The 25,156-nt window shown below is 35.9% G+C and overlaps 5 protein-coding genes across 5 annotated transcripts; all 5 read left to right on the forward strand.

Moving 5' to 3' along the window:
* The first annotated feature begins 126 nt into the window (after positions 1-126).
* On the forward strand, positions 127-2,107 carry LOC114734069 (uncharacterized protein At5g41620-like). Its single transcript, XM_028921566.1, has 3 exons — positions 127-218; positions 314-690; positions 1,961-2,107. Exons 1-3 carry the CDS (start codon positions 188-190, stop codon positions 2,105-2,107), a joined length of 555 nt encoding a protein of 184 aa, XP_028777399.1. The 5' UTR covers positions 127-187.
* On the forward strand, positions 1,994-4,396 carry LOC114734064 (uncharacterized protein At5g41620-like). Its single transcript, XM_028921560.1, has 2 exons — positions 1,994-2,086; positions 2,779-4,396. The coding sequence occupies exon 2, from the start codon at positions 2,839-2,841 to the stop codon at positions 4,201-4,203; it is 1,365 nt and encodes a 454-aa protein (XP_028777393.1). The 5' UTR covers positions 1,994-2,086; positions 2,779-2,838; the 3' UTR covers positions 4,204-4,396.
* An 8,185-nt stretch (positions 4,397-12,581) lies between these two features.
* LOC114734071 (BTB/POZ domain-containing protein POB1-like) lies at positions 12,582-16,765 on the forward strand. The gene is made up of 6 exons (XM_028921568.1): positions 12,582-12,963; positions 13,705-13,829; positions 14,453-14,572; positions 14,663-14,726; positions 14,839-15,118; positions 15,667-16,765. The coding sequence occupies exons 1-6, from the start codon at positions 12,714-12,716 to the stop codon at positions 16,478-16,480; spliced, it is 1,653 nt and encodes a 550-aa protein (XP_028777401.1). The 5' UTR covers positions 12,582-12,713; the 3' UTR covers positions 16,481-16,765.
* Positions 16,766-17,865: 1,100 nt separating this feature from the next.
* LOC114734065 (eukaryotic translation initiation factor 1A) lies at positions 17,866-18,755 on the forward strand. The gene has a single exon (XM_028921561.1). The coding sequence runs from the start codon at positions 18,023-18,025 to the stop codon at positions 18,458-18,460; it is 438 nt and encodes a 145-aa protein (XP_028777394.1). The 5' UTR covers positions 17,866-18,022; the 3' UTR covers positions 18,461-18,755.
* A 2,714-nt stretch (positions 18,756-21,469) lies between these two features.
* Positions 21,470-24,487, forward strand: LOC114734070 (protein CURVATURE THYLAKOID 1A, chloroplastic-like). Its single transcript, XM_028921567.1, has 5 exons — positions 21,470-21,704; positions 23,091-23,185; positions 23,323-23,430; positions 23,782-23,853; positions 24,375-24,487. The coding sequence occupies exons 1-5, from the start codon at positions 21,563-21,565 to the stop codon at positions 24,438-24,440; spliced, it is 483 nt and encodes a 160-aa protein (XP_028777400.1). The 5' UTR covers positions 21,470-21,562; the 3' UTR covers positions 24,441-24,487.
* Positions 24,488-25,156: the final 669 nt, after the last annotated feature.

Here is a 25,156-nt window from a genome sequence, read left to right on the forward strand (position 1 = left end):
GCATCTTGTTTAAGAGGACAAACAAGTAATCGCCTTGGGCGGAGACAAAAGTCGACAGTATTAAGATGCTCGAATAAGGTTTTTATTTGTGTGGGACCCTAATCCTGAGGTGGCCGAAATTTCGTAGACAAGAAGACGACTTGCAGTTAACCCGGCGAGGTAACTTGCTCGAAGAAATGGTGGACATATGGCATTGTCAAGCATGAAGCAGAAAGATGGTATGCCAGCATTCAGCTTTCTAATCAATCAATCAATTGCTTTTAAAGGGCAAAAAGAAAAAATCAAGGCTTGAATTTGAAATTTGAATGCTCAGAGAGAAGAATGGAAGTTACAGAAAAAGAGGGTAAAAGGAGGGAAGAAGAAGGGTTCATGGCGGACAAGTTAAAACGGGGCGTTTTGGTGGGGTTAAGAGGTGGCCCTTCCACTCCTCCGCCCACATGGAGGCTTGAGCTTTCTTCTTCGTCTCACCTTCACAGTGGCGGCAAAAACGACCACGTTCGAGAATTCGTCGACTTTCCCCCCTCTACTATTTCTGCCAGAAAGCTCTGTGCGAACCTCTGGGAACTTCAACCCCAACACCTTCAGATTCAGGCCCCACTTCCCAGTATGACCAAACCGGCCACCAGAATCCGCCGCCGCCGCCGCCGCCGCCGTCATAAGAACGAGAATCCACAGAGGCCCACTGATCAGGTTTCATCTTAGCTTCTGCTCAGTTCTCTGCCTTTTAGTTACTGTTAGTTTTTATATTGCCATTTTCTTCATATTTGTGCTGCTTCATTAAGCACTAATGGCCTGGTTTTTTCCATCTCGAATTTGTAGAAGTCTGCTGCTTTTTTGTGGTTATTTAACATTTACTGGGGCTTTCAGTGATGCCCTTGGCCAGATCTTCTGCTTCACAGCGTTGTTTGTTTTCTAATTATTTCCTTCAGTTCACAGCTTGTTATGCAAAACTCTTGCAAGCGGGTTGCTTCTTACACGTATGAATCTATGGCAGTTTTTCTGTTTTTTTTTTTTTTTTTTAAAATTTATGATTGATAGTTGATTCTTTATAAGGCTTCGTAAAGTTGTTAATGTGTTTACTGTGAGGTTCTCCGATAGAAATATAATATTTGGATCATTTTTACAATCCTATTACGTTATTGAAGAACATAGCTGTCAACACTCGAGAAATTGAAAACAAATTCTTTCCTTCTTCATATTCTTCCCATGTGCTTTGAAGCTTGCTTCTTATAAGGAGCAAATGAGCATCAAAGTATGGTTATTTCTATGAACCTTATGGCTCTCTAGCCTTTCTCTGACAATATGGACTAATATAGTCTATGTCCAATCTCCTGACAACTAGGTAAGAGCGTTTCATGAAGAGGTGACCTGTTGTTCATATAGTTTTCAAATTTTGCTATGGTTTCAGTTTTTGATACCGTGTGGCGCATGGGGTCCATCTATCTAGTTTGTTCAATTTGCATAATCTAAGACAAAAGTCTATTAATATCCATTCAAAAGTAACACTAAATTCGCATTTCGGAGGTGGTCATCGAGGCCTAAAACACTCTTCTACGGTGCTGCTATACTGAGTGGTAGGTGGACTTACTTTATATCATTCCCTCTATATTGTTTGTTGAGAATATGTACAGCTTACTTCCTTCACCTACTTTATAACCTCCGCTTCAAAAATGAAGCAAGGAAGCAATACACATTCCCAACAAACACCAACAACAACGAGCTTTACCTCATTAGATAGGGTTGATTTTATGGACCGTGCGATAGCCATTGTACTCTAATGACAACCAAATCATTGGATAAATTATTAACCTAAAAGTCCTGTCAAATGATATAGAGAAGTTACATTAGAGCAATTTCCCCTACAACCAGGTTAAATGTTTTAGATTATGCATATTTAACATAACCAGATAGGGGGATCATAGGTTATGAATAGTATGACTTACCATGTGCCTCCTTGCAGCCAGCTTCTCCGAGTAGCTTGACTAGGCATGTTGCGACTTTGCCTGTTCAGAGCCACAGATCAGTTGACAGAGATGGCTGTGTTTTGGAGCCTTTGTCGCCTGCAAGTCACAGTGGCTCCCTGGAAGTAAGCATTTATTGTTTGTGAACTGATTGGTGCATTGCTACAATTGAAAGAAACGTGATTTCTTGTGTATTTTTTGCCTAAGAATTTGAGTTGTAAAATCTGGTGGCATGATCATATCAGCAAACGCCAAATTTACACATCACATAATTGGAAGTACATTCTTGAGTTCAGCATCAGACGCAATGTGTTAGAAATTTATTGGAGAAAGTTTTTTATGATTGAAATGCTTTTCTGACTTGATCATTCTGGGAAAAGCTGTGGAGTTAGAGTGGCCATTCCAAGGAACTTGTGCTTTATTTTATGGTAACATTTTGGATTATCTTGCCTCCAAACATTTATTCTACACTCTCAGACCCATAATCCGTGGGTTCTTTCTCAGAATTTGTTTACCTTTTAGAACTGAAATATTATGGTTTACCTTTGACGTTTTTTCCTACCAAAGATCACTTCAACGATCTCTCTCTGGTTCATAAGAACTGAAGCATCATATGGTCTGTCAGTCTATCATTTAACAATTTTGGTTGTAGCTCTGAAATTTATTAAAGGAACTTCATACCCAAATTATCAAGTCCTGGTGTATTTATCTTCATCAATGATCTTTCTGTGAATATTCTGGAGATCAGAAAGACATTAAATGTTATTTCATCCTTTCCTGCTTATGTAAAGAGACGGTGTTATTTTGCTTAAAACAGGTGGCGCCATATAATCAGGCGGTGACTCCTACGGGTTCCTTCAACTTCAAAGGAAGGAGAATGGGAGAGTCAAGTTGCAACATTAAAACATCAAGAGAGTTACTCAAGGTACTCAACCGAATATGGAGTCTTGAAGAACATCATGCTTCAAGCATATCAGTAGTGAAAGCCCTAAAAATGGAACTGGACCTTTCTCGTGCCCGGGTTAAGGAGTTGCTACGAGAGAAGCAAATGAATAGGCAAGGGATGGAGGATCTGATGAAGAGAGTAACGGAGGACAAGCTTGTTAGGAAGAACATCAAAGAATTTGACAAAATTAAAGCTGCATTTCAATCAGTGAAGGAAGAGCTAGAAGATGAGAGGAGGTTAAGAAAGCACTCAGAAAGCCTGCACAGGAAACTGGCTCGGGAGCTTTCTCAGATGAAGTCGTCTTTTTCTGGTTCTTTGAGAGAGCTCGAAAGGGAGAGAGAAGCTCGGATCCTGTTAGAGAATTTGTGTGATGAGTTTGCCAAAGGAATTAGAGCCTACGAACAAGAGGTACGTTCCCTGAGGAGGTTGAAGTCTGAGAAGGGCCAGGTTGGCAGAGATCATAGCCTTGATAAGCTAATCCTTCATATTTCAGAAGCTTGGCTCGATGAGCGTGCACAAATGAAGCTGGCCAGAGTTGGGGGTGACTCTGAAGAGAGCAGTTCCATTGTTGACAAGCTAGGTTTCGATATCGAGACATTTCTTCATGCGACCCGCTCGATGGATTGCAAAGAATATGGTAACTCCTTTCCAAAGGAGCTGAAGGAAATCTACCCATGTCAGCATTCGTCGGATTCCTTTCCACTAAAGGAGGCTACAAGCGCACCTCGGAATATGGCCGAGGAAGATTCTATTGGCGCCAATTTTTCTGATCTGAAAATTGCAGATGTCCGCCTAGAAGATAGAGGAATTGGAAGTTCATCAACCAAACAAGTTCAGGCTGAGGATTTCACCAGGTCCAGTCACTTCCAAGAAAACATGTCACATGACCCTGAAGTATCAACTGCGTGTGAAGCAACACAAGGTCCACAAGAAAGCGATAGGCTCCAGACAAGGAGAACGAGCTCGAGTCACCGGCTTGATAATGTGGTCGGGAACAGCTCTGTGTCGTCGGAAGGCGATAAAGTACATCCTGAGAGTATTTGCAGGGAAGATTCCCACGTGCAATCTGTGGTAACAGGCAATGGCAGCCCTGTAGAAGAGAGGAAATCAAAATTAAGTCTCTCAGATTTGAACAAGTCTGAATCTTTTTCGAAATTGCCTAGGGGAGTGAAGGAAAACACGTTGATGGCGAAACTTCTTGAAGCAAGGCTAGAGGCACAGAGATCTCGTTCCAGAACCAGCAAAAGCTCTTTTAGATCAACCAGAGAGATTTCTGATGAGAAGATTGAAGTGTGAATAGTTGCTAAGCAGCACAGATCCTTGACAATGGAGTTGTTTTATCCCTTATGAATATCTGATATTTGTATTAGAGACGACCTGGTACATCAAATTATACCCGAACCATTTTGTTGTATACATGCATGTCTATATCATGCTCTGTTCCGTATATCTATGTTCCTTATGTGGCAACCATCGCATTTTGAACTCTGATCACTCATTCGGCCGTTATAAATATTACTTTTTTGGTCCTTATTTTTTTAACTAATTTAATTAGATTAAAAAAATTAAATAAGTTAATTAGTTATAATAAATATATGTGTTTTTAAAACACTCTAATAATTTTTAATTAATATTTCTTCTTTTTCTCCTATTTAATTATAGTTGAGAGGGTATTAATAAAAGTGGTTTGAAAAAATTTGATAAATAGGTTTTATATTTAAGATTAAGATTAACTATACAATTAAATGTTACATTAACAACTGGAAGAGTACTATCTCGATTTCTAAATATAAAAGCTCCATAAATAGTTTATTTTAGTCATAAATATAAAATCTCACTTATTTTGTTTCTCAATTTTATAATTTTTTCTTAAAATATTTTGTTGATTACACATAACAAGGGGGTTATAGTTACAAAGCATATAATTACAAAAGGTATTTTCAGAAAAACCTATACATATTTGTTACAAATAACTAAATTAATTATCTTAATATTCATGTATTATTTATTTAATTTTTATATTAAGCACAGGAAGACGTATGTATATTTTATATACATATATATATATATATATATATATATATAGATGTTTGCAACCTTGTACAGCAGTGGACAGGTTGAGAGGCTATGGTCGGCTATCAAACTTTGATTGAAGTTCAGGTAAAGGATAGGCGAACCAAATAGCAGGATGCAATAAAGTCAAGTCATATGATAAGATCTCACAAGAGGATGCCAACGTGGAAAAACAAGTAATTAAAATAAATAAAATAAACAGACTTTGTAAAGCTAGCAAGAATCATATATAATGATCTGGAAGAAATAAAAAAAACAATGAAAATATTAGACTAGTTTGTGTGGGCTTAGTCTCAAGAATGATTACATATTTCGTTCTACAAGTACACGAACACACATAAAGAATAGACCAATACTTTAAATAATTCTTTTATTGAATTGTTATTATTATATATAGATTAGGTTGCGTTAGTGACAAAATAAGGAGGTTTTGGTTTAAAAAAAAAAAAAGATAAAATAAGGAGGTGATGCTCGGGTCATTGAATTGAAGCACACTAAAGTCTTCCGGGGTATAAGTGGACCATGTTTTTTTTTTACCAGCATTGTTTTTTTTTTAAATCTTTATCATAACTCACACACATTATGCCCTCTATGTGACCACGTTTAAGATTCAAATTCACGATTTTATATTTCAGAAAAATTTTAAATTTTAAGATTCAAATTCACGATCTCATTTTTTCAGAGAAGTTTTAAAAGACGCGCGCTTGATGTTAGCTAAACTGTAAAGCATGACCGCGTAGCTAGTTAAGAAGCAATTTATTTCCATCGCGTTTATTGCCATCGTTTGAGTTTTGCCATCTTTGCACGTATGAGTTCTGAATAATCGGTAATTTTTAAGTTGGAAAACATCAAATCATGAAAATTTGGCTCAAAGGATTTGATAATATTTGATAGAATTTATCGTCTCTTTTGGGCAAGTCCTGATGTGTTTATATAACTTGAAGACTGGACTATTACTTCAAAAGATTGAATTAAAAAATATATGTAATGACACACACGATATGATTGGAACCCGAGAGTATATGCCAAAAAAAAAGAGAAGTAAGGGTGAAATGCTACCTCCGATATTTAATATAAGGGTTAATTTGATATTTAATTTGATTTTAAATATAAAATCTCAATCTACTCTGTTTTTAATATTTATCTACTTTGCCCTCAAGTAATTTCTATAATAATTGTATATGTTAAGAAATTACTATCAATAGGTAATTCAATTACATATGATTAATAAAAATATTTTAAAAAAGATAACATAACTTAACTAAATTTTTTGATCTTCCCAACTTAGTGAATTAGATCCTTATAGGAGTGGAAATAGTATATATACTACCTCCAGTTTTTAATATAAGAGCTAATTTAACTTTTAATTTGGTTCTGAATATAAAATCTTAATCCACTTTATTTCTCATATTTATCTATTTTTTAAAAATAATCCTTATAGTAAATTGCATATGTTATAAAGATTTTATCAAATTATAGATTTAACTAATATACATGATCATTATTTAAAAAAAATAATACATATTTATTATAAATAACTAATTTAATAATTTTTTTAATTTAGTCAAATTAATTAACATAAATAGCAGCGGTAGTATATATAAAGTAAAGAAGAACCATGTATAACAGTACGAAGAAAAGACAAAGACAAGACAAGAAAAGACCATGACGGGCGGACGTGGGCTATTACGATTTGACAAAGAAGATTTTTAACCAAAAAGTTCATATTTAATACGGCAACATATTCTTGACCAAAAAAAAAAAAATACGGCAACATATTCTCATGTCTTGTGGGTTTATTCTGAAGGACACTTCTTTAATTCCGTTCTATACATATATAATAAGCACATGGACAATAGAATAATTCTTTAAAAAAATAGATTTTTTAAATTGAATGGTTTATATGCGTAGATCATGTTGCGTTGGAAATAAAATAAGGTAATATGCGTAAATTGAAGCACACTAATGAAGTTTCCGAGTGTGCTCAGTGGATCACTAAGGAAAAAGGTTGCTCGCATTCTAGAGTTTTTCTTTTATAAATTAATAAAAATTCATTTTGCTTTTAACTTCTGAATCAAGTTAACCATACACTTTATTAAACCCTTTGGATTTGAATCAGTTGGTTCTCTCCTGCAATTTAATAAACGGATATACTACCTCCGGTCTTAATTATAATATCTCGTTTATATTTTATAAATAAAATCTTATAATTAAGACTGGAGATAGTATTTAATTTATTGTTTGCTTAATTTGAAAGAACGATGCTCTCAGTCTCTCACTTTATTATATTTCTAATGATTTTGAAGAGTTACTTTGAACAATTTCTGAACATATTTAAAAATAATAAGGAGATGGCTATGACATACTCATGAGGCTTGCATATTAGTATTATTATTTCCAGTAAAATTTATCAGCGCAATCTATCACCGAAATGCTTTTAAGTAACAACCGAACAACCTACACACACACACTAATTAAACTGAGATGAAAGTGAAAATGTAACTTGAAATAAAGTTGAAAACTAAAAAGAGACACGCGTTATTCAAAATAAAGCCGAAGACTGGTTAAAGAGAAATCTAATTAACTTAAAATAATATAAAAGAAACTAAAGTAAAGTTTGAAATAAAGTTGAAGAATAAAAAATACATGTCATACATATATATATATATGCTTATCTAGAGATTCACTTTTGTTGCTTAATGTCGCCATAAACATGCGTTCATGTCGTTAAAATTAAAACACCCGCCGATGAATGGGCAATAGCTTCGACTTCAAAAATCCTAATGCCCAAAACCAATATATGAAGGAGAGAAGGGGAAAAAAGAAATCCAATGAAGTCATCATTATATTAAATTCAAACATCAGAACCTTGACATTTTTCAAGAGGGACCCTTAGACCCTCAACTTTGAATTAAAAATTAAAAGGAAACGATTCCACTTTCCAATTACAAATAACAACGGAATGAATTAAAGAATATCTCAGCGATATTCCCTGGCCATCAGCATAACGTCTGAAATTGATCAGTGGTCCAGATTTGATCTATAGTACCATGCCTTAGCCTATATAAACTGAAGTTTCAAGCAAGGCCAAAATAAAGCATCACAAGCTCATCATTAGTTACATATATAGCTTAATTTTAGGCATTTTCGTATATATTATTAGTTTGATTTTATTAGTATTTGTGGAAAAATAGATAAAGTTGCAAGTTGGAGCTCTCTTTCACTCCATGCCTTGAAGGGTGAAGGTAAAACCTTAGCTGCTAGTTCATGGATACCTTTGGCTTCGCTATATATTTCATTATTTAAGAGCCAAGTTTCAAAGGTTTGCATGCACTGGGAGATAGGGTTAGCTTCATCTTTCAAGTATTGGAGTGAAGGGAGCTCCAATTATTATTACTTTTATTATCATTTGTGATCATCAACATTTGCTCTGATGGAGTTTTCATAATACTCGTAAAACACCCACCTTTTTACTTTGTTTTTCCTGTTAATTAATTTCCTTCCTTAATGTTCATTGCGATGCAAATTAAAGGCCAAGTTTTTGGTAGTTCATTTGACACTTTTAGTATCTAGTTACTCTAGTAATCTCACTTGCGGTGACTATTTTCTTCTTCTTCCTCTTGTAGGTATAATATTTCGTCCATGCTAGGCAAAGCTTTCCATAGATCTTTTATGTGTTTCTTTCTTTCTTCTATGTATGTATATATGGGACAAATTTCAGGTGATGAGATTGAGTTCAGAGGGTAGGCCCCTTTCCTTTCATATAATCTTTTTAATTTGGCTTTTTTAAGAGTGTATAGGTTTATCAATTTTCTGGGGTTTCAAGTAGCACAATTTATTATTGTATGCCAATTAGTTTTGTTGGAGGTAGCTCAGCAAAAGAGAAGAAATTAAAAGAGGTCAGGAAAAAAAGAAAAGAAAAGGGAGGGGATGGGTTTGCTTGTATTTGTGTCAACTCAAAGGAAGTTAGGGAGAAACGTGCAAATTAAATATTATAAATGGATCAATAGAAGTTAGATTTAACGAATCAATGAGAGTTGATATAGATATCTAGTGAAATGGGTTAGTCTTTTGAACGTGATAAGCTAAGATTTGAATTATTATTGAGAGAGATACATATATTCAATATCACAAATAATATTTATCTTACCTGTGCACAGAAAAAGAACATAAATAAAAGAAGCGGAGAGAGAGAGATAAGAGATGGTGATAGAAGGAGGACTCGCTGCTTTCGCTTTCTTACGTTGTTTTCTTTTAAAAGCAAACATATCGATTTCAGATTCTTCTTTAGTTGATCAAGCTCAGATGAATCATCCCCCCGCCCTTTCGTTTGCTTTTTATTGATTACGTTGTTTTCTTTTATATGTCACGAGTTGTGTGTGAGTGTGCTTAATTGTATAAATTCAACGTAACGATCTTTGAGATATTTAACTTCGGTGTTAGATATAAGATTCATTTTGTAGTGTAAGTGTAAATTATACTCCTCCGGTCCTTAATATAGGACCCAATTGGTGAGTTGATTTTGGTCCTAAATATAAGACCCATTTCTCATATTTATCAATTATCTTTAATTACCCCTATAGATTCTTTCAACCATAATCAAGTAGAAGAAAAAGATGGGGTATTAAGAAATATGATTATGGTATTTTAGGAAAAACGTGTCATATTTCTTATAATTAACTAACTTACCTAACTTCCTTAATCTAATCAAATTAGTTAAATGGGTCTTATATTAAGGACCGGAGGAGTATTATAAAATGGATTTTATATTTAAAACTGGACTGAGTATATTTTTTCTCCTTATGAGTTGAGGCGTACTCAAGTTAAAGGCTTTTTTTTTTTACACCCTTTTAAATATGACAATCTGGCAAAATGTTCAACAAAAACACCTTTTATTTGAATGGCAAAGTGCAATTTTAAGGTGATTTCATCATGTTCTTTTCATTGGGAGTCACATGGCAATATATGGCATGCGCCTACCTGTCTGACTTCATCACAGCGATTGCTTTCAACTGCTCTAATCTAAATGGATCATAACTCAAATTTCATTAATTTAATTCAACCACCCTATAGTCAGTCCTATCGGAATAGTCAAACATTGGATCCTTAATCAAACCTATTATTTCAGGCCCAAAAAAAAAAATCAATCCTGTTATTATTGTATTTGTTTCGTAAATTTCATTTGTGTATTGTATTAAAAAAAAAAAAAAGAAGTCTATATTGCTTCCCCCGGCCACCCGCCCCCCAAACTTATGTTACTGTATTCTGATATTTTCAGGATATGACTGAATGGGCAAACGAGTCAAAACGACGCCGTGTGATTCTGCTGTTTACCTTTACCCGATGAAGCGTTTCAAACACGACAGGAAGTGAGGGGAAAGGGAGAAATAACACTGTTAGATTTGGTCCCCTTTTTTAATTAGCTATTTATTAGCAAACATGTAAACTGTAAAATATATCTGTCTGGTCATTAATATAAGATCTATTTAACTAATTTAATTAGATTAAGAAAGTTTGGTGAGTTAGTTAATTACAAAAAATATGATATATTTTTCTTAAAACACCATAATCATCCTTCTTAATATCCTCCCTTCATCACTTATTTGATTATAGTTGGAGGGATATTTATAGGGATAATTTAAAAAAATTAATAAATATGAGAAATAGATCATATATTTATAATTAAAATTAACTTAACAATTAGGTCCTATATTATAAAGACAAAAAGAGTACATGTTTATCTTGTTTACGACTGTGACACATCTGCTCTTCTTAATTAATTGTATCATCATTGATTAGTATTTTTGAATAACTGCTCACTTTTAATTCATATGAAATGGTTATTTCACTTAACAACCAATAACTTTAATTATATGAATTGGCAATAACATCTTAGGCCTGATAACTACTTTCTTAAGATTTACTAACTCCCGTCTTAAATATAAAATTTAATTTATAGTGACTTCTAAGATTTATACGTGTTGGTGGATTGATGACCGCTTTGCTTTAAGAATTACTAACAACTTCAGCCTTGTGAACTCATAATTTAAAGTTAATGCATTTTTCCTTTTCATAAAATAATACTCCTTCCTAAATGTAAGACCCTTATACTAGTGTGTATAAAGGTCTTACATTTAGGACCGGAGGAGTAATAATAATTCTAGTTATGTGAAATAATGACAGTGACCTGAGCAGTAATGATTGTTATATTAAGGTTCAGTTTTTAGATTTTTAAGTATCAGTGGCAGAAACGATCTAAGGTAGAAAGTAAATATAGGAGAAGTTTCCTTGTATATACAAATCATTCTGGTGCCCACAATAATGTCGTAGATTAGCATAGCCTAGTAAGTGGTATCTCAGAGTCTCAGCATACCATGGTTCAGTAATTTTGTAAAATAGTTATAAAACGTCATCGGGCATAGGTAAAAATCACAGCTTCAAAGACATTAATTCCATCTCAGAATTTTGATGTTGCTACTAATCAAAGTGTTGATGAAATGAATCAGAAAAATTAAGAACTTCAAAAGGGAGCTACCCCTTGCATTTTCTTTTTACAGTGTTTTAAAGTAGCTTTTATGCGTGGATTTTTTAACTTATGGGCTCTCACGTAGGAGAACAATTTATTATTTCACCCCAGTCAATTTTGCCCAAGACTCCTATACTACAGCTAAACACAAGAGAGAAGGGAAAAAAAAAAGGAGATTAGATTTTGTAAAATTAACTAGTCTTTCACAGTATAATGAACTAATAGTCGAGTCTTCTAGGAAAAATATTTATACATATTTAGTAACTAACAATGTTTAAAAAATGATTATCTCCAATAGAAAGATAGCTATGTTTAGGGGGAGAAAATTAGGGAGAAAAACACAAAGAGGTTGGGTTTGCTGGTTAACTGTCAATGAATTTTATATTTAACAACAATAAAATATTTCACCTGAAAATGCCAAAGTTCAATATTCTCAAAAGGATTAAGTATTGTAGAACCCTTAAAAAAAAAAAAAAGAATACTTAGGATCACATGCCTTACTTAAAAAAAATATTTTAGGCAGTGAATACAACTTAATCCTTCTAAAAAAAATTTGCTGAATCTCTACCCTTAACCAATTCCACAAATCTCTTCAGTTAAGGAAATAAAAACCTATTAATTATTATATTGAATTAAAAAATTCACAAGTTTTTCAAATTACAGTCAAAATTTTTAAAATTAATAGCAACAAATAATAGTAATTCTAAACCCTAAGATGTAACCCTGTCTCAGATGTTGATTGTTTTTGTGACCATAAATAGTATGACTTTTTATTTTTTCCAACTAGGTGACTTTTTTCTTTTAAAATTTTATCCAATTTTTTATTCAAATTATAAAATCTTTATATCTTCCCTGACGCCTCCGCCTTGGAGAGCGATAAATTTATTTTTTTGGGTTACGGTAAAATTTAATTTTAGTTATTATTTGGGAAGTTGGTTGTCACGAATGAACTAACAGATATGCAACAAACAAACAAGCAAACCAAATCAAAGGACACGCATAACCAAAAGGAGTCATGGCTTTCCTGCTTTGTATTTATTGCTTCTCAAACGCTCTCTTCTTCGCCACGCCGCCCACCTTTCTGGAATCCAACAAAACCCTTCCCTCCTTCATCCTTCGTCCTCCCGCTCTGGGCCCACCTGTGGGCCTCGCTTAGCGTTATCTTCCTCTGCTCTCGTCCTTCTCTGGGCGAGGCTTACCCGTAAGGATGAAGGATTTCAATACGGATCTCTTTGACCCTGCAACCGTCATGGACTCTGACTACTCCGGCGGCGCTTCCCCTTCCGACGCCGATTTTGGCTTCGCTTTCAACGACAGTAACTTCTCAGATAGGATTCTCCGGATCGAAATCATGGGGGATTCTGCTGAGGCTCGCCCTGATTCCGATTGTTGTGCTACCATCGCCGATTGGGCTCGCCACCGAAAGAGAAGGCGGGAGGATGCGAAGAAGGACAGCAGTATGCCTCTCTATATCTTTCTTTATGCTTTTTTGTTTGGGTAAAATTTTATTTTAGATGAACAGAACTAGTTGTAATGAAGAAGAAAATCAAGTTAACCTCTCATTTCAGCATTCCTGGATACCCCACTAATTCAAATATCTTGTGAGGGGTCAATTCTACGAGTCATTGTCTATCATTTACCGCCAAGATGTTATTTCACCTAGGGTTTCGAAATCGTAAATCATAATGGTATCGAAAGCTGCATATTGGAACTTTTGAGAAGAAAGTTAGTTGTAATCAAGAAAATCTAGTTAACTTCCCATTTCATTGCTCCCCGAAACCATAAGAATTCAAACTCCTTTTACCGTTTGAAAGAATCGAGCACATATGCCATGTAATCTTATTTAGATTTTGTTGATTATGCACTTTTAGAATAGGAGCCAGCACAAAACCAAAGCATGGTTCTATTTATAAATATTTGCCGGTGCATGTTGGCTTCTTGTCTCATACCATGGCTAATATGGAATATTCTAGAAAATATAAATGTTATTGGTTATTTTCATTTTATAATTTACTAGATAACTGTTAAAATGAATAGGACTGAGCCCGCTGCCCATGCTTTGCGTGGCGTCTAGGGTGGGTTGCTTTTTTCGCCAATGAATAGTTTGCTTTCTACAGAGTTTATAGACTAGATAGTATATATTTTATATTTAAATTATTTGAATATTTTTATATATTTTTCTCTCTTGCTTGTTGTAGCGGATCTTACGATATTGCCTGATGAGCAAATTTTGAATGGGAACCAACTTGATATTGATGATGGTGTTGCCGGTGAAAATCAAGATGAAGAAGCTGTTGCAATGGTTGAAGAATGCCCTTCAGGTATTTGAATTAATTATGCTTTTAATCTCATTATCTTAGTTATTGTGCTCTTGATTAAGATGCTGTGCTTTTTATCGGTTTTCTTTTTCATGTCTATCCTTCAAGTCTGGAACAAGTCCCTGTCATGGTGAGGATTTAATAACTGTCTTTCAACCTTTTCTCAAATAAATGCTTGCATACTGAGGTTCCGTTGCGAATAAAGCAAGTTTATGATAGGGAAGATAAAGAACTGACATGAAAGAAGTCAATGAATGATAGAATTATTTTTTTGGCAGCGGAAGGCGTGTAAATAATGCTTCTTGAACATGATCCTCATTTCTACATCAAGAGAGGATATCTTTTTCCATATCTCAAGTTGTTGCTCGTTCTGTTGCAATTTATGGTCAGAAAGGAGATATGGTGAACCAAAAGGCCTGTATTTTGGATGGTCACCAACGTTCATTCCAGTTATACTGTTCTTAAATATTCTTACGGGTATATAAAAGAAATATGATAAACTAAAAGATTTGTAGCACTGAGCGGGTTTTTTTTTCTCTCTATTGAATCTCTATAAACTTACCTTACAGGTTCTATAATACATTCCATAACCTAGATTTCCTGTGTGACTATTATTCTCATAGGTGATGATGAAGCTGGAAATAGCAATGATTCAAACTGGAGCATGGATTGCTCAACAGTTGTGAGGGTTAAGACACTACACATCAGTTCTCCTATTTTGGCTGCTAAAAGTCCTTTCTTCTATAAGGTAGATGCCTTTTCTTTGTGGGGTAGATTTGAATCATTTGCAGGCCGTATGTTGCAAAAATGTGTGTTTACTTACTTTTGTTTTTTGTAGCTTTTCTCTAATGGAATGAAGGAGTCCGAGCAGAGACATGTTACACTGAGAATTAGTGCCTCCGGTATAAACATAAAATGATTTTCTTCTTTTCTATTTTTTTCCGACAGCTCTAATATGCTGTCATTTTGCTATTAGTTGCCTTACAAACATCATGATTCTTTCGCATGCTACAGAGGAGGCTGCTCTCATGGAGCTTCTGAACTTTATGTACAGCAATACCTTGAGCACCACTACACCAGCTGCTTTGCTGGATGTGTTGATGGCTGCTGACAAGTTTGAAGTTGCTTCATGCATGAGATACTGCAGCCGATTGTTGCGGAATATTCCCATGACACCTGATTCTGCATTGCTTTACCTGGATCTTCCTTCGAGTGTCCTGATGGCTGAGGCCGTCCAACCATTGACTGATGCTGCAAAGCAGTATCTTGCTTCTAGATACAAGGATATAACCAAGTAATGCTCGTAAACCATTTATTTATAGTCATTGGCCAGCTAGCTAACCTGTAACTAACCTGACTACTCTTATATCTTTTATTATTTACATATCATCTTCCTTTTCCATATTTTATTTCCCGTGCCCATTCTTAATCACTGTTTCCTGGTTGGAAAAGCTCACCTTGTTGTAGGATTAAAACAACCAGACTGTGGGAGAAAACTAGTCTTGTATATGATTCTAGTTTGATTTATCATTGTAGTTGTTTTTAATAAATATAAGTATTTCTATTTTTCTAGATATATTTGATCGATTGTTTATAACTTGTGAATAGTGCTATTTGCATTTTAGTGTGTGTGTGTATATATTGATACTCATATCTAATAATCTGCATAAACGTATTTCATCTTACCTCTAATACTTCTAATTTTCACTTTTGCTATCCCCTTGCTCATATACGATTTCCCGACATCAATTTAGTTTTGGGAGAACATCTGCTGTAGTTGCATGCGCCATGTTTTTCTTGATGTGGTTTTTTGTAATGCCAACTATTTTTGCATATGACCAGGTTCCAGGATGAGGTAATGGGCTTGCCCTTAGCTGGAATTGAGGCAATATTGTCTAGTGATGATCTTCAGGTTGCATCAGAAGATGCTGCTTATGACTTTGTGTTAAGGTGGGCTAGAGTGCAATATCCCAAGCTGGAGGAGAGGAAAGAAGTTCTGGGTGCACGGCTTGCACGTTTAATTCGCTTCCCTTACATGACTTGTCGAAAACTTAAGAAGGTTTTGACTTGTAATGACTTTGACCATGAAGTGGCGTCTAAGCTTGTCCTTGAGGCCCTCTTCTTCAAGGCTGAGGCTCCACACCGCCAGCGCTCACTGGCTGCAGAGGAGTCTGCTGCCTTGAATCGTCGTTTTGCTGAGCGGGCATATAAGTATCGCCCTGTTAAGGTGGTGGAATTTGAACTGCCAAGGCAACAGTGTGTGGTTTACCTGGATCTAAAGCGGGAGGAGTGTGCCAGTTTGTTCCCTTCTGGCCGGGTTTATTCTCAGGCATTCCATTTAGGCGGACAGGGGTTTTTCCTGTCAGCACATTGCAACATGGACCAACAGAATTCTTTCCATTGTTTTGGACTGTTTCTGGGCATGCAGGAAAAGGGTTCAGTTAGCTTTGCCGTCGACTATGAATTTGCCGCAAGGTCAAGGCCGACTGAGGAGTTTGTTAGCAAGTACAAAGGTAATTACTTATTCACTGGGGGAAAGGCTGTGGGCTACAGAAACTTGTTTGCAATTCCATGGACTTCGTTTATGGCTGAGGACAGTCTCTTCTTCATCAACGGCGTCCTCCATCTCAGAGCTGAGCTCACTGTCAGACACTGACATCCGTTAAATATTCTGAGAACTTTTTCAATCCACTTGATGACTGACCTTGTTTAGGCTATTTACTCATATTATGTTAAACTGATGGAATCTTAAAAATGTAAAATATCCAGGCAAAGTGCCTTTTGGTGGCTAGTGAGGCATGAAATCAGAGGGTTTTTGGATCTTCTCGTGCTCAGCCACCCAAGAAAAAATGTAAATGGGCTTGAGCAGGTGCAGGAAGGGACAGGTCCTGTTTGGAAACTGACTTTCGTTAACATGCTTTCATTTTTCCCATTTGGTTTATTTTGATTTTAGAGGTCATCTTAATGATTTCTTATTATTCTTTATCGGCGAAATTTAAAAATGAAAAAAGAATAATGCATTGGTTTTTTCTTAGAAAAGAGGATGCGGAACAATTAGTTTGTTATTCTTGTACATTATGACAACTTCGCTTAACTTGGAAATATTATGGGATTCGGTAATGGGTACTCCGTTGTTACTTTCAATTAGAATTCGACATTAATTAATTTCAATTGATTTTTTGGAGCTGACTTCATTCTGCATGGATAAAATACGCGTCATTAGAGAATGTTTTAGTAATCATTTTAAAAGGTGCATGTCGTCATTAATTAATGAGCAAGTAAAAATTTAAGAGTAGTTGAGGCAACCTGATTTGAAACTCTGTAAAATACTAAATGTGAATACTTCTCTTGATACGGATTTAAATTTTGATTCACCATATTATGGGGAATTAGTCTTTCTTACTAAACCCAACCCCTGTTAGTAGTTGAATAGAATTCTATTAACCTGTATAAGTCAAAGTAAGTATGCTTTGAGTAATTTTGTTTGAAGTGCAATTAATTAGTTTTCCCATCAAAATAATTGGACCTATCACTCTCCGAAATCATTTTTATGCTTTGTATCTGTCATGTATTTATCTTGTAAAATAAAAAATTATTTAAAATAAATTAAATTTATACTTTCTATGAAAAATTTAAACTCATAACCCTGCACAAAAAAAAAACTAGGAAATCCTTAAAAAAATACCTCTTAAATTTTATAATCCAAAATCAAGAATTATTATAAAAATGTATCGTTATTTATTTTTTAAGTATAGTAAATTATTATAAAAGTGTTTGGGATTTTAAAATTTAAGAAATATTTTTTTGAATTTTTTTTTTAAAAGATATTTAAGACATTGTTTTTTTTTTTTAAGACATTGTTTGATGCGATTGAGTTGCAAGCCCGAACAATATCAACTGACAAAAAAAAATGGAAACCAAGTAATTGACGGTTAGGCCCACGATGCCATTTGCCGACATCGGGCAAGTTGTTGAGGGCAAAATCGTCCATTACGAGCATACTATATTATTATTCCTGGAATTGCCCTACGCTACTTGTAAAAAGGATAGACCCGGGTTCGGCAGGGAGCAAGGCATCTGGCGTCGGCCTCGCATTAAAATCCTAGGGTTTCTTTCACTTCTCCAGAGAAGAGAATTTTACCAGAGAAAAAGCCATCTTCAAGAATCGAAACCTAGGGTTTTTTCTGCGGCGGAAGCTATGCCGAAGAATAAGGGTAAGGGAGGGAAGAACAGAAAGAGAGGAAAGAACGAAGCCGACGATGAGAAGAGAGAGCTCGTCTTCAAAGAAGACGGCCAAGAGTACGCTCAGGTGCTCCGTATGCTAGGCAACGGCCGGTGCGAGGCCATGTGTATCGACGGCACCAAGCGGCTCTGCCATATCCGTGGCAAGATGCACAAGAAGGTCTGGATCGCTGCCGGTGATATAATTCTCGTCGGCCTCCGGGACTACCAGGACGACAAGGCCGATGTGATCCTCAAGTACATGCCCGATGAGGCTAGGCTGTTGAAGGCTTATGGAGAGTTGCCTGACAACACCAGGCTCAACGAGGGTATTGGTGGTGGATTGGATGAGGAGGATGACGGCACTGGCAACGATTATATTGAGTTTGAGGACGAGGATATTGATAAAATTTAAGCGCTTGGGTTTGGATTGGATTGGGTTTCCGAGTTCGGCGATCACGGTCTCCACAGCTTCCGTTCTAATTGCGCCCCTCCCCCTTCTTCTTCCTTTTAATTGCCATATGATGCTAAATGATCTGTAATATTTGAAGCTCTAGTATGCCTGAGTTTTACATGTTATGACCTTTGCATGGTGAATTAATGCAATAATAGCCTGTTATCTCTTTAGTTTGACTGTTCTGTTGGCAGCTTGGAATTGTTGTATGTTTTAGGTATTCATAATCAAATGATTTCCCTCATTTTGCTGACTATACTGTTCGGTGCGGCGTTTTTCTTTGGATTGATGGATATTCTTCGCAAGGTTGTTTTTCCCGTTGTTGGTTCTCGATCATACTTGTGTTGTGATTTTGTTTGTGAATGATGAGGTGAAGAGTATTTTATAGATGATGGTTCTACTGACAACAAGATTGTAATACTTGATGACAATTTGATTCGGATGTTAGCAAGAGCTAGAATATCTTATTTAAATTGGTATGCTGGGCTTCCCGAATGGGGAAAGAAGTGCATGACTGGTGGTGAAGAAGTTTGGTTGTTGGTTTTCTCTCAATGTTATGTTGAACCTGATGGAAATTACTAACTAGTATGTACTAGTTTTAGGATGCGTCTGAAATCACTTCTACCACCAATTGTGTTTGGTTTGATGTTGAAAATACTAAAATCACCTGAGAGATGAATCATTTATGGTAGTCTAGCGGTTTTCCAGAGTTGCTGATGTATGTTAGATTGGGGAACAAGGTGAATAAATCATTGGGTGGACAGTATAGTCGCTTAGCATTAATTTTCTGGTTGCTTTCTTGACTAGTGGGGCAATATTAGGATGTTGGTTTTGTACATTTAGAAAGAGCACAGCCCCGTACATTTTCTTTCTCCCACCAACTCTACCAGAAATTTGCAGCAAGAAATTTTGAGGATTCAATCAGGGTTAATACAAATTTTGATCTTTCAAATTTGGGTCCGGTTTTATGAAAATATGTCCGTTTCAGACTGTTAGTCCTTAGTATCTTAACACTGTTAGGAATTTTTGACATGACATTAATACCGTTAACTAATGAGGTGGACACATAGGTTGGCTTATATGTGGTATGTGACCTGGACGTGAAATTAAAAAAAAAAAAAAAGAAGGCACTCACGGACACTAGAAGAAAATGATTGTCATTGCCCTCTCTCTCTCTGCACATACAATTTTCAAATCTTCGACAAGCGAAATGGGTGTTAAGAGTTTTATTGAGGGTGTTATCGCGTCCATTGTTGCTGGGTGTCGCACTCATTCGCTTGATCTGATCAAAGTTCGGATGCAGCTTCAGGGCGAGCAAGTCTCTGTTTCTGTTAATTCTCACAACATTCATAATCTTCGTCCTGCTTTTGCCCTTCCCACACAGTCTCCTCCAGTGGATGCTTCTTCCTTACTTGGCATTGCAGCCTGTGGTTCCAAAGCCGGACCCCTATCAATTAGTGTGTACATTCTTCACTTCGAGGGTGCTTCTGCTCTATTTTCCGGTGTCTTAGCCACCATGCTCCACCACACACTATTCCACCACTCGTATGGGTCTTTACGATGTGCTCAAGGAAAAATGGATCGCCCAGATAAGAGGAACTTGCCTATGGGTTTTGCAGTGTCTGTGCGTGTGTTCAGCGTCTGTCATGCGTGTGTTTTGCATTTGATTGTCCATTTCTTTTCTTTTTTGAAAATTTCATGTCCAGGTCATGTGCTGCATAAAAGGCAGCTATGTATCCACCTTATTGGTTAACGGTGTTAATGTCCAGAAGATTTTAGAGGTGTTAAGATACTAGGAACTAACGGTTTTAAATGGACACAATTTCTAGGATCAATACCACACGTTTAAAATTTTAGGAACCAATACCAAATTGGGCTTAAACTTGTATTAACCCATTCAATCTCAAGAATTTGATTGTTAGGGAGTATTTGGTTATCCCAGGAAGTATTTTTTCACCCCAAACATTCTTTTAGTTTGGGAAATCTAGCCTTCAAAGTTAGGGGTACGTGCCTTACGTAAATGTTAACCCCCCGCAGTGGGGTGGGGGGTTTTGGCCCTTCATCTTGTTGGTTGGCTTATGTAAGCGGACTTGATTTCTGGGCAAAAAGAGGAAGGGATTGGATTCCATGATTCATTCCACGCCATTAAAGCAATAGCATTAGCACAGGATATACGGGCATGGCAGAGCTCGATTTTTCATTTAATTCTTGATTGTAGAGGAGGATGGATCATCAGCGTTGAGAATTTGTCGATACAATGTTAATACAAATCTAAAGTGAGTTCTTTTGTTGTGGTAGATGATGTCTTAGCTTCAAGGGGTGAGATTAATGGTTTTAAGTTTCCAAGATCTCATGTTTCTCTTGTATGAGATATGTAAACTATGTAGGAGTATTGAATGAATTATGGACAAAGAAGCCTGAACTAAACTAGATAATGGCTTCTTTTCTTTTTTAGATTACTCCAGCCGAAACTATCGTTTTTACCGTGACAACGTCCCCAGATTCGGGGGCTTGCAAGGATCCATACGGACGGCGCCCCTGGCCCTTGAAGTGCTGCGTTCCCACGTCTCGAACCCGAGATCCGTGGTTAAGTTAGGACGACCTCAGCCAGTCGACCTAACCCCGCGGGGTGAATTTTTTTTTTGGGCCAAACTTGAGCATGAATAATTGAACTTGAAACTTTGTTAAAAACCTCTTTTATTTAATGCTCTCGATATTAATGGAAAATATGGGAATTACATCAAGTTAGTACGAAAAATGTGCACGAGGATTGAGGAATCAGTATTTTTTATAGCGAAGAGCTGGAGTGCTCCTGCAATGTGGATTTTTGGGATAGGGAGTCAACCAATTAGAAACTAGCATTTTTCCACGTGTCGAGAATTGAAATTGGTGCCCCGAATCATATTATGGTAGATGGCTATCCCATCGATAATTTTAATTAAAAAAAAAAAAAAAAAAGAGGAGGAGGAGGAGGAAGTTCTCTACGAGCAACCAAAGGAAGGAAGACCTCAGACGCACAACTATCCAAGTCCGGGCAACCCATCGAGGACTTGAAAGTTAACCATGGCGGCAGCGGCGGCCACCGTCTTAATCGCTCGGATTCCGACCACCAATGCCACCACTGTTACTCGCTGCTCTGCTTTGCCTTATCTTCCTCGTCGCCTCTCCACGCCTTCTTTCTCTACCTCCGTCAAGCAATTTCCAGGTATTGTTCCGATTTTCATGTTTCATTTCATTCACAATTCGGTTGGATGCTATAATAATTGGTAAATCTTTTACTTAATTCTGAAAAACAGTAAGGAACGAATATTCAAATAACTTCGGGCGGAATCATTAAAGTATTCTGGATTCTTTTCTCATTTAAAGAATTTTATAACATAATACTCTTCCGGTCCTTAATATAAGACCCATTTAACTAATTAATTAGATTAGGAAGTTAAGTAAGTTGGTTAATTATAAGAAAAGTGGCACATTTTTCCTAAAACACTATGATTATCTTTCTTAATATCATCTCCTCTTCTATTTGATTATGTTGAGGAGTATCTATGGGGTAATTTAGAGAAAATTGATTATGATAATGGATCTTATATTTAGATAAAAAACAATTCAATAATTGTTCTACGTAAGGATGGATATAATTAACATTGTTCGTGAAAACGGAACGTAGCCCGTCTTCAACTAGTGCGTTCTTTCCATTTACGTGCTAATTATATTTAATGGGATTTCAATTCTCGTATGTGAGGTGATGATCATTTGAGTTTGAGGACAGAGAAATCGATTAATTACAAAAGTAAAAATCGGAAGGTGCTGTCCATCATTCTCCTCATATGACCATCTTCGTGTGGCATTAGAAGGTTCAAATCAATTTCAATCACCTTTTCTGATATGTAAACGAGTTACCGATACCCGTTTTCAGTAGGCTCTGGAGGTCGAAATGTTGAAACTGGTTATTGTTGGCATGAGCTGCTTTAGTTGGCAGCCGCATATGAAGGCTAATCAAGACGGTCACAAGAGTTTCTAAATGGTATAAATTGGATAGGGGAATATTGAACCTACCCCCTGTTTCTCCGAGCTCAATATGTTTATTGAGCTCAATCCCATTTTATTTGTTTTTTTCCTACAGGCTATATTTGGTATCCTTGCTTTGTTTCTATATATTTGAATATGACACTTAAACCAAGATATTATGTATTTGGTACTGTGTCATCACAATTCTGATGGATAAAATAAAATCTTCCGACTCAAATTAATCTCTTATATCCTCCTTTCCTTCTTAATCTCTTTGTTTCTATATTGTTCTTTTTAGCAAGTGAAGAGTTCTATATTGTTATTTTAAGAACTAACTCTCTCATCTCATCTTTTGTTTCTGGCTACCTTCTCTTCCGAAGTTCCTTTCTCTTTCTTCACTCATAATACATTTTACTTGGCATAATATATACAACATATACATTGATCACAGCCTTCTTATCCTCCTCACTGGATTCTCTAGAATAATGAACCCATGAAATTCCAAGTAGTTGGAAAGATATGATGTCTACTTATCAAACAATTCAACAAGTTTTAATTTTTCTTCTTGCTTCCGGTCTTTCAGAGTACCGGAAGTCTTTGTTTCAAACCAGAGCTTCTTCTTCAGAGGAAACATCTAGTTCGGATCCGAGTGAATTGTTCACGGATTTGAAGCAAAAGGCAAGAAGTTTATGATTTGGCTAATCGCAACATTCTTATTTTGTCCTGAATCTTCTTTTTGGCAAATCTCATCCTAACTCCGGCAGCTTTTGTCTTGTAATCAAGTGGGACTTATATCCTCTGTTTATTATTATCAGTGGGATGCTCTTGAAAACAAATCTACAGTACTTCTTTACGGAGGTGGGGCTATTGTTGCTGTTTGGCTATCAGCAACTCTTGTGGGTGCCATCAACTCACTTCCCTTGGTAAGCCATTATTCTTGTTAAATAAACTTTTAGTTTAATCAGAAGAGGTTCTTACATAGATTTTTTGCTGCTAAAAAAAAAGAAAGAAAGAAAGAAGGAAAGAATAGTAGACCCAGCCAATCAAAAATAAACAGATAGGCATAAGTTAGAAGTGCTCCTGTCTCTGAAGTGTTTATTTATGTGTTTTCATGCTTATTAACAACTGATTTGGCCCTTTCATTTTGTAGATCAGTTGTACCCAAAAGTTTGTCCCCGATTGGTTGCTTTTTAGTCAACCAACTGACATGCTTTTGTTCTTTATGCTTCCAGAAGTTTTGTGAACTCATCTGAAATATTTCATTTATGTTTCAGCTTCCAAAAATCATGGAGTTGGTAGGGTTAGGTTACACTGGATGGTTTGTCTACCGCTACCTTCTATTTAAGGTAGGTAAAGTGCCCGATGGAGACACTACTGCTTTGGAATCATACGCATTTTGTTTTCTGCAAAATATATTCGTGAAACTGCATTGATCTGGATACTGATTCTTTTTGTTTTCATAAATGACCAATTGAAGACAAATGATAACATTAAAATAATCAAGGACAAAAAAAAGGTGAAAGTTCTTAGGAATTTGCCATCACTTATCAGGCTCTTCTATAGTAGGGCAGCACATGAATATTCTTTATAGCTTAATGTTGTATGATTGATTTTTTTTTAAGTCCTTCTGCACATCACACTTCTATTTGAGATCTGGTAACAAATAATTAAGTTTTCTCCAATTATCGATGGCTATTTCAGTCAAAATGATGAAGGATTTATTCTTCTGCGCATTGGATCTAGCTATTATCTTCTATTTCTGCAATCAGAATTCCTATCTTTTAGGCTAATCATGTGAACCCTAGGCAAGTTTATTTTTGCTAGAAAAAAGATCTTATAAATAATATAATTTTCCTTCTCCATGCAGTCTAGCAGAAAGGAATTAGCTACCGACATCGAGGACATCAAGAAGAAAATCGCTGGAACTGAATAGAAGTGTTATAGTGAGTGGGAAGCAAAGATGTTCTTTGATGACTATCTGTTTTTGTCTGCTTTAAGAGGCGTCTGTATCTTCGGTGTTAGAATAGAATTCCTCTCAACCTCTTATCACTCTTGTATCAAGCTGACTTATTCTTGAAATGTCTAGCAACTTTTAATAGTGCGGTTGTGGGTGGAAACCATGATTGGTTGTTCCATAGTGACTGAAGGGTTAACTCTGCTTATGGCAATAAGAGAACTCTGACATGCTGTCCTTTTTTTAAAAAAAAAATTGTGTGCTGTCGGCAAAATATGCACATTGGTTAGGAGATACAAAATAACTGGATAGGAAATAAGATATTTCCTAGAGTTCTAAATGTAAGAGTCATTTGAAGTGTTTATTTTGATCCTAAATATATATCATTTAGATTGTCTTTCAAATTTATAATTTTTTAAGAAAATCCTATTGATTATGCATATTGAAAGGAGCTTTTCATCCACTACAAATAATTAAAAAGAAGAAAGTATAATTTAGCATGCGCAGCCTGTTTCTAAGAAACAATAGATGACAGACATCAGATAATACACCTTGCAAGCACCAGCCTAACCTATTTGGAGATAGAATAGGTTTGAGAAAATTTTGGCCCATTAAAAATCTTGCTCGAGTCCTAGAGCTAATGCTGTGGCAGCTAGGTAACAGGAAACTAGCAAAAAGTGCTTGCTTAATCGTGT

This window comes from Neltuma alba, unplaced genomic scaffold (genome assembly GCF_004799145.2).
Source record: "Neltuma alba isolate B1F8T4 unplaced genomic scaffold, ASM479914v2 tig00013066_pilon, whole genome shotgun sequence".
Classification (NCBI taxonomy): Eukaryota; Viridiplantae; Streptophyta; class Magnoliopsida; order Fabales; family Fabaceae; genus Neltuma; species Neltuma alba.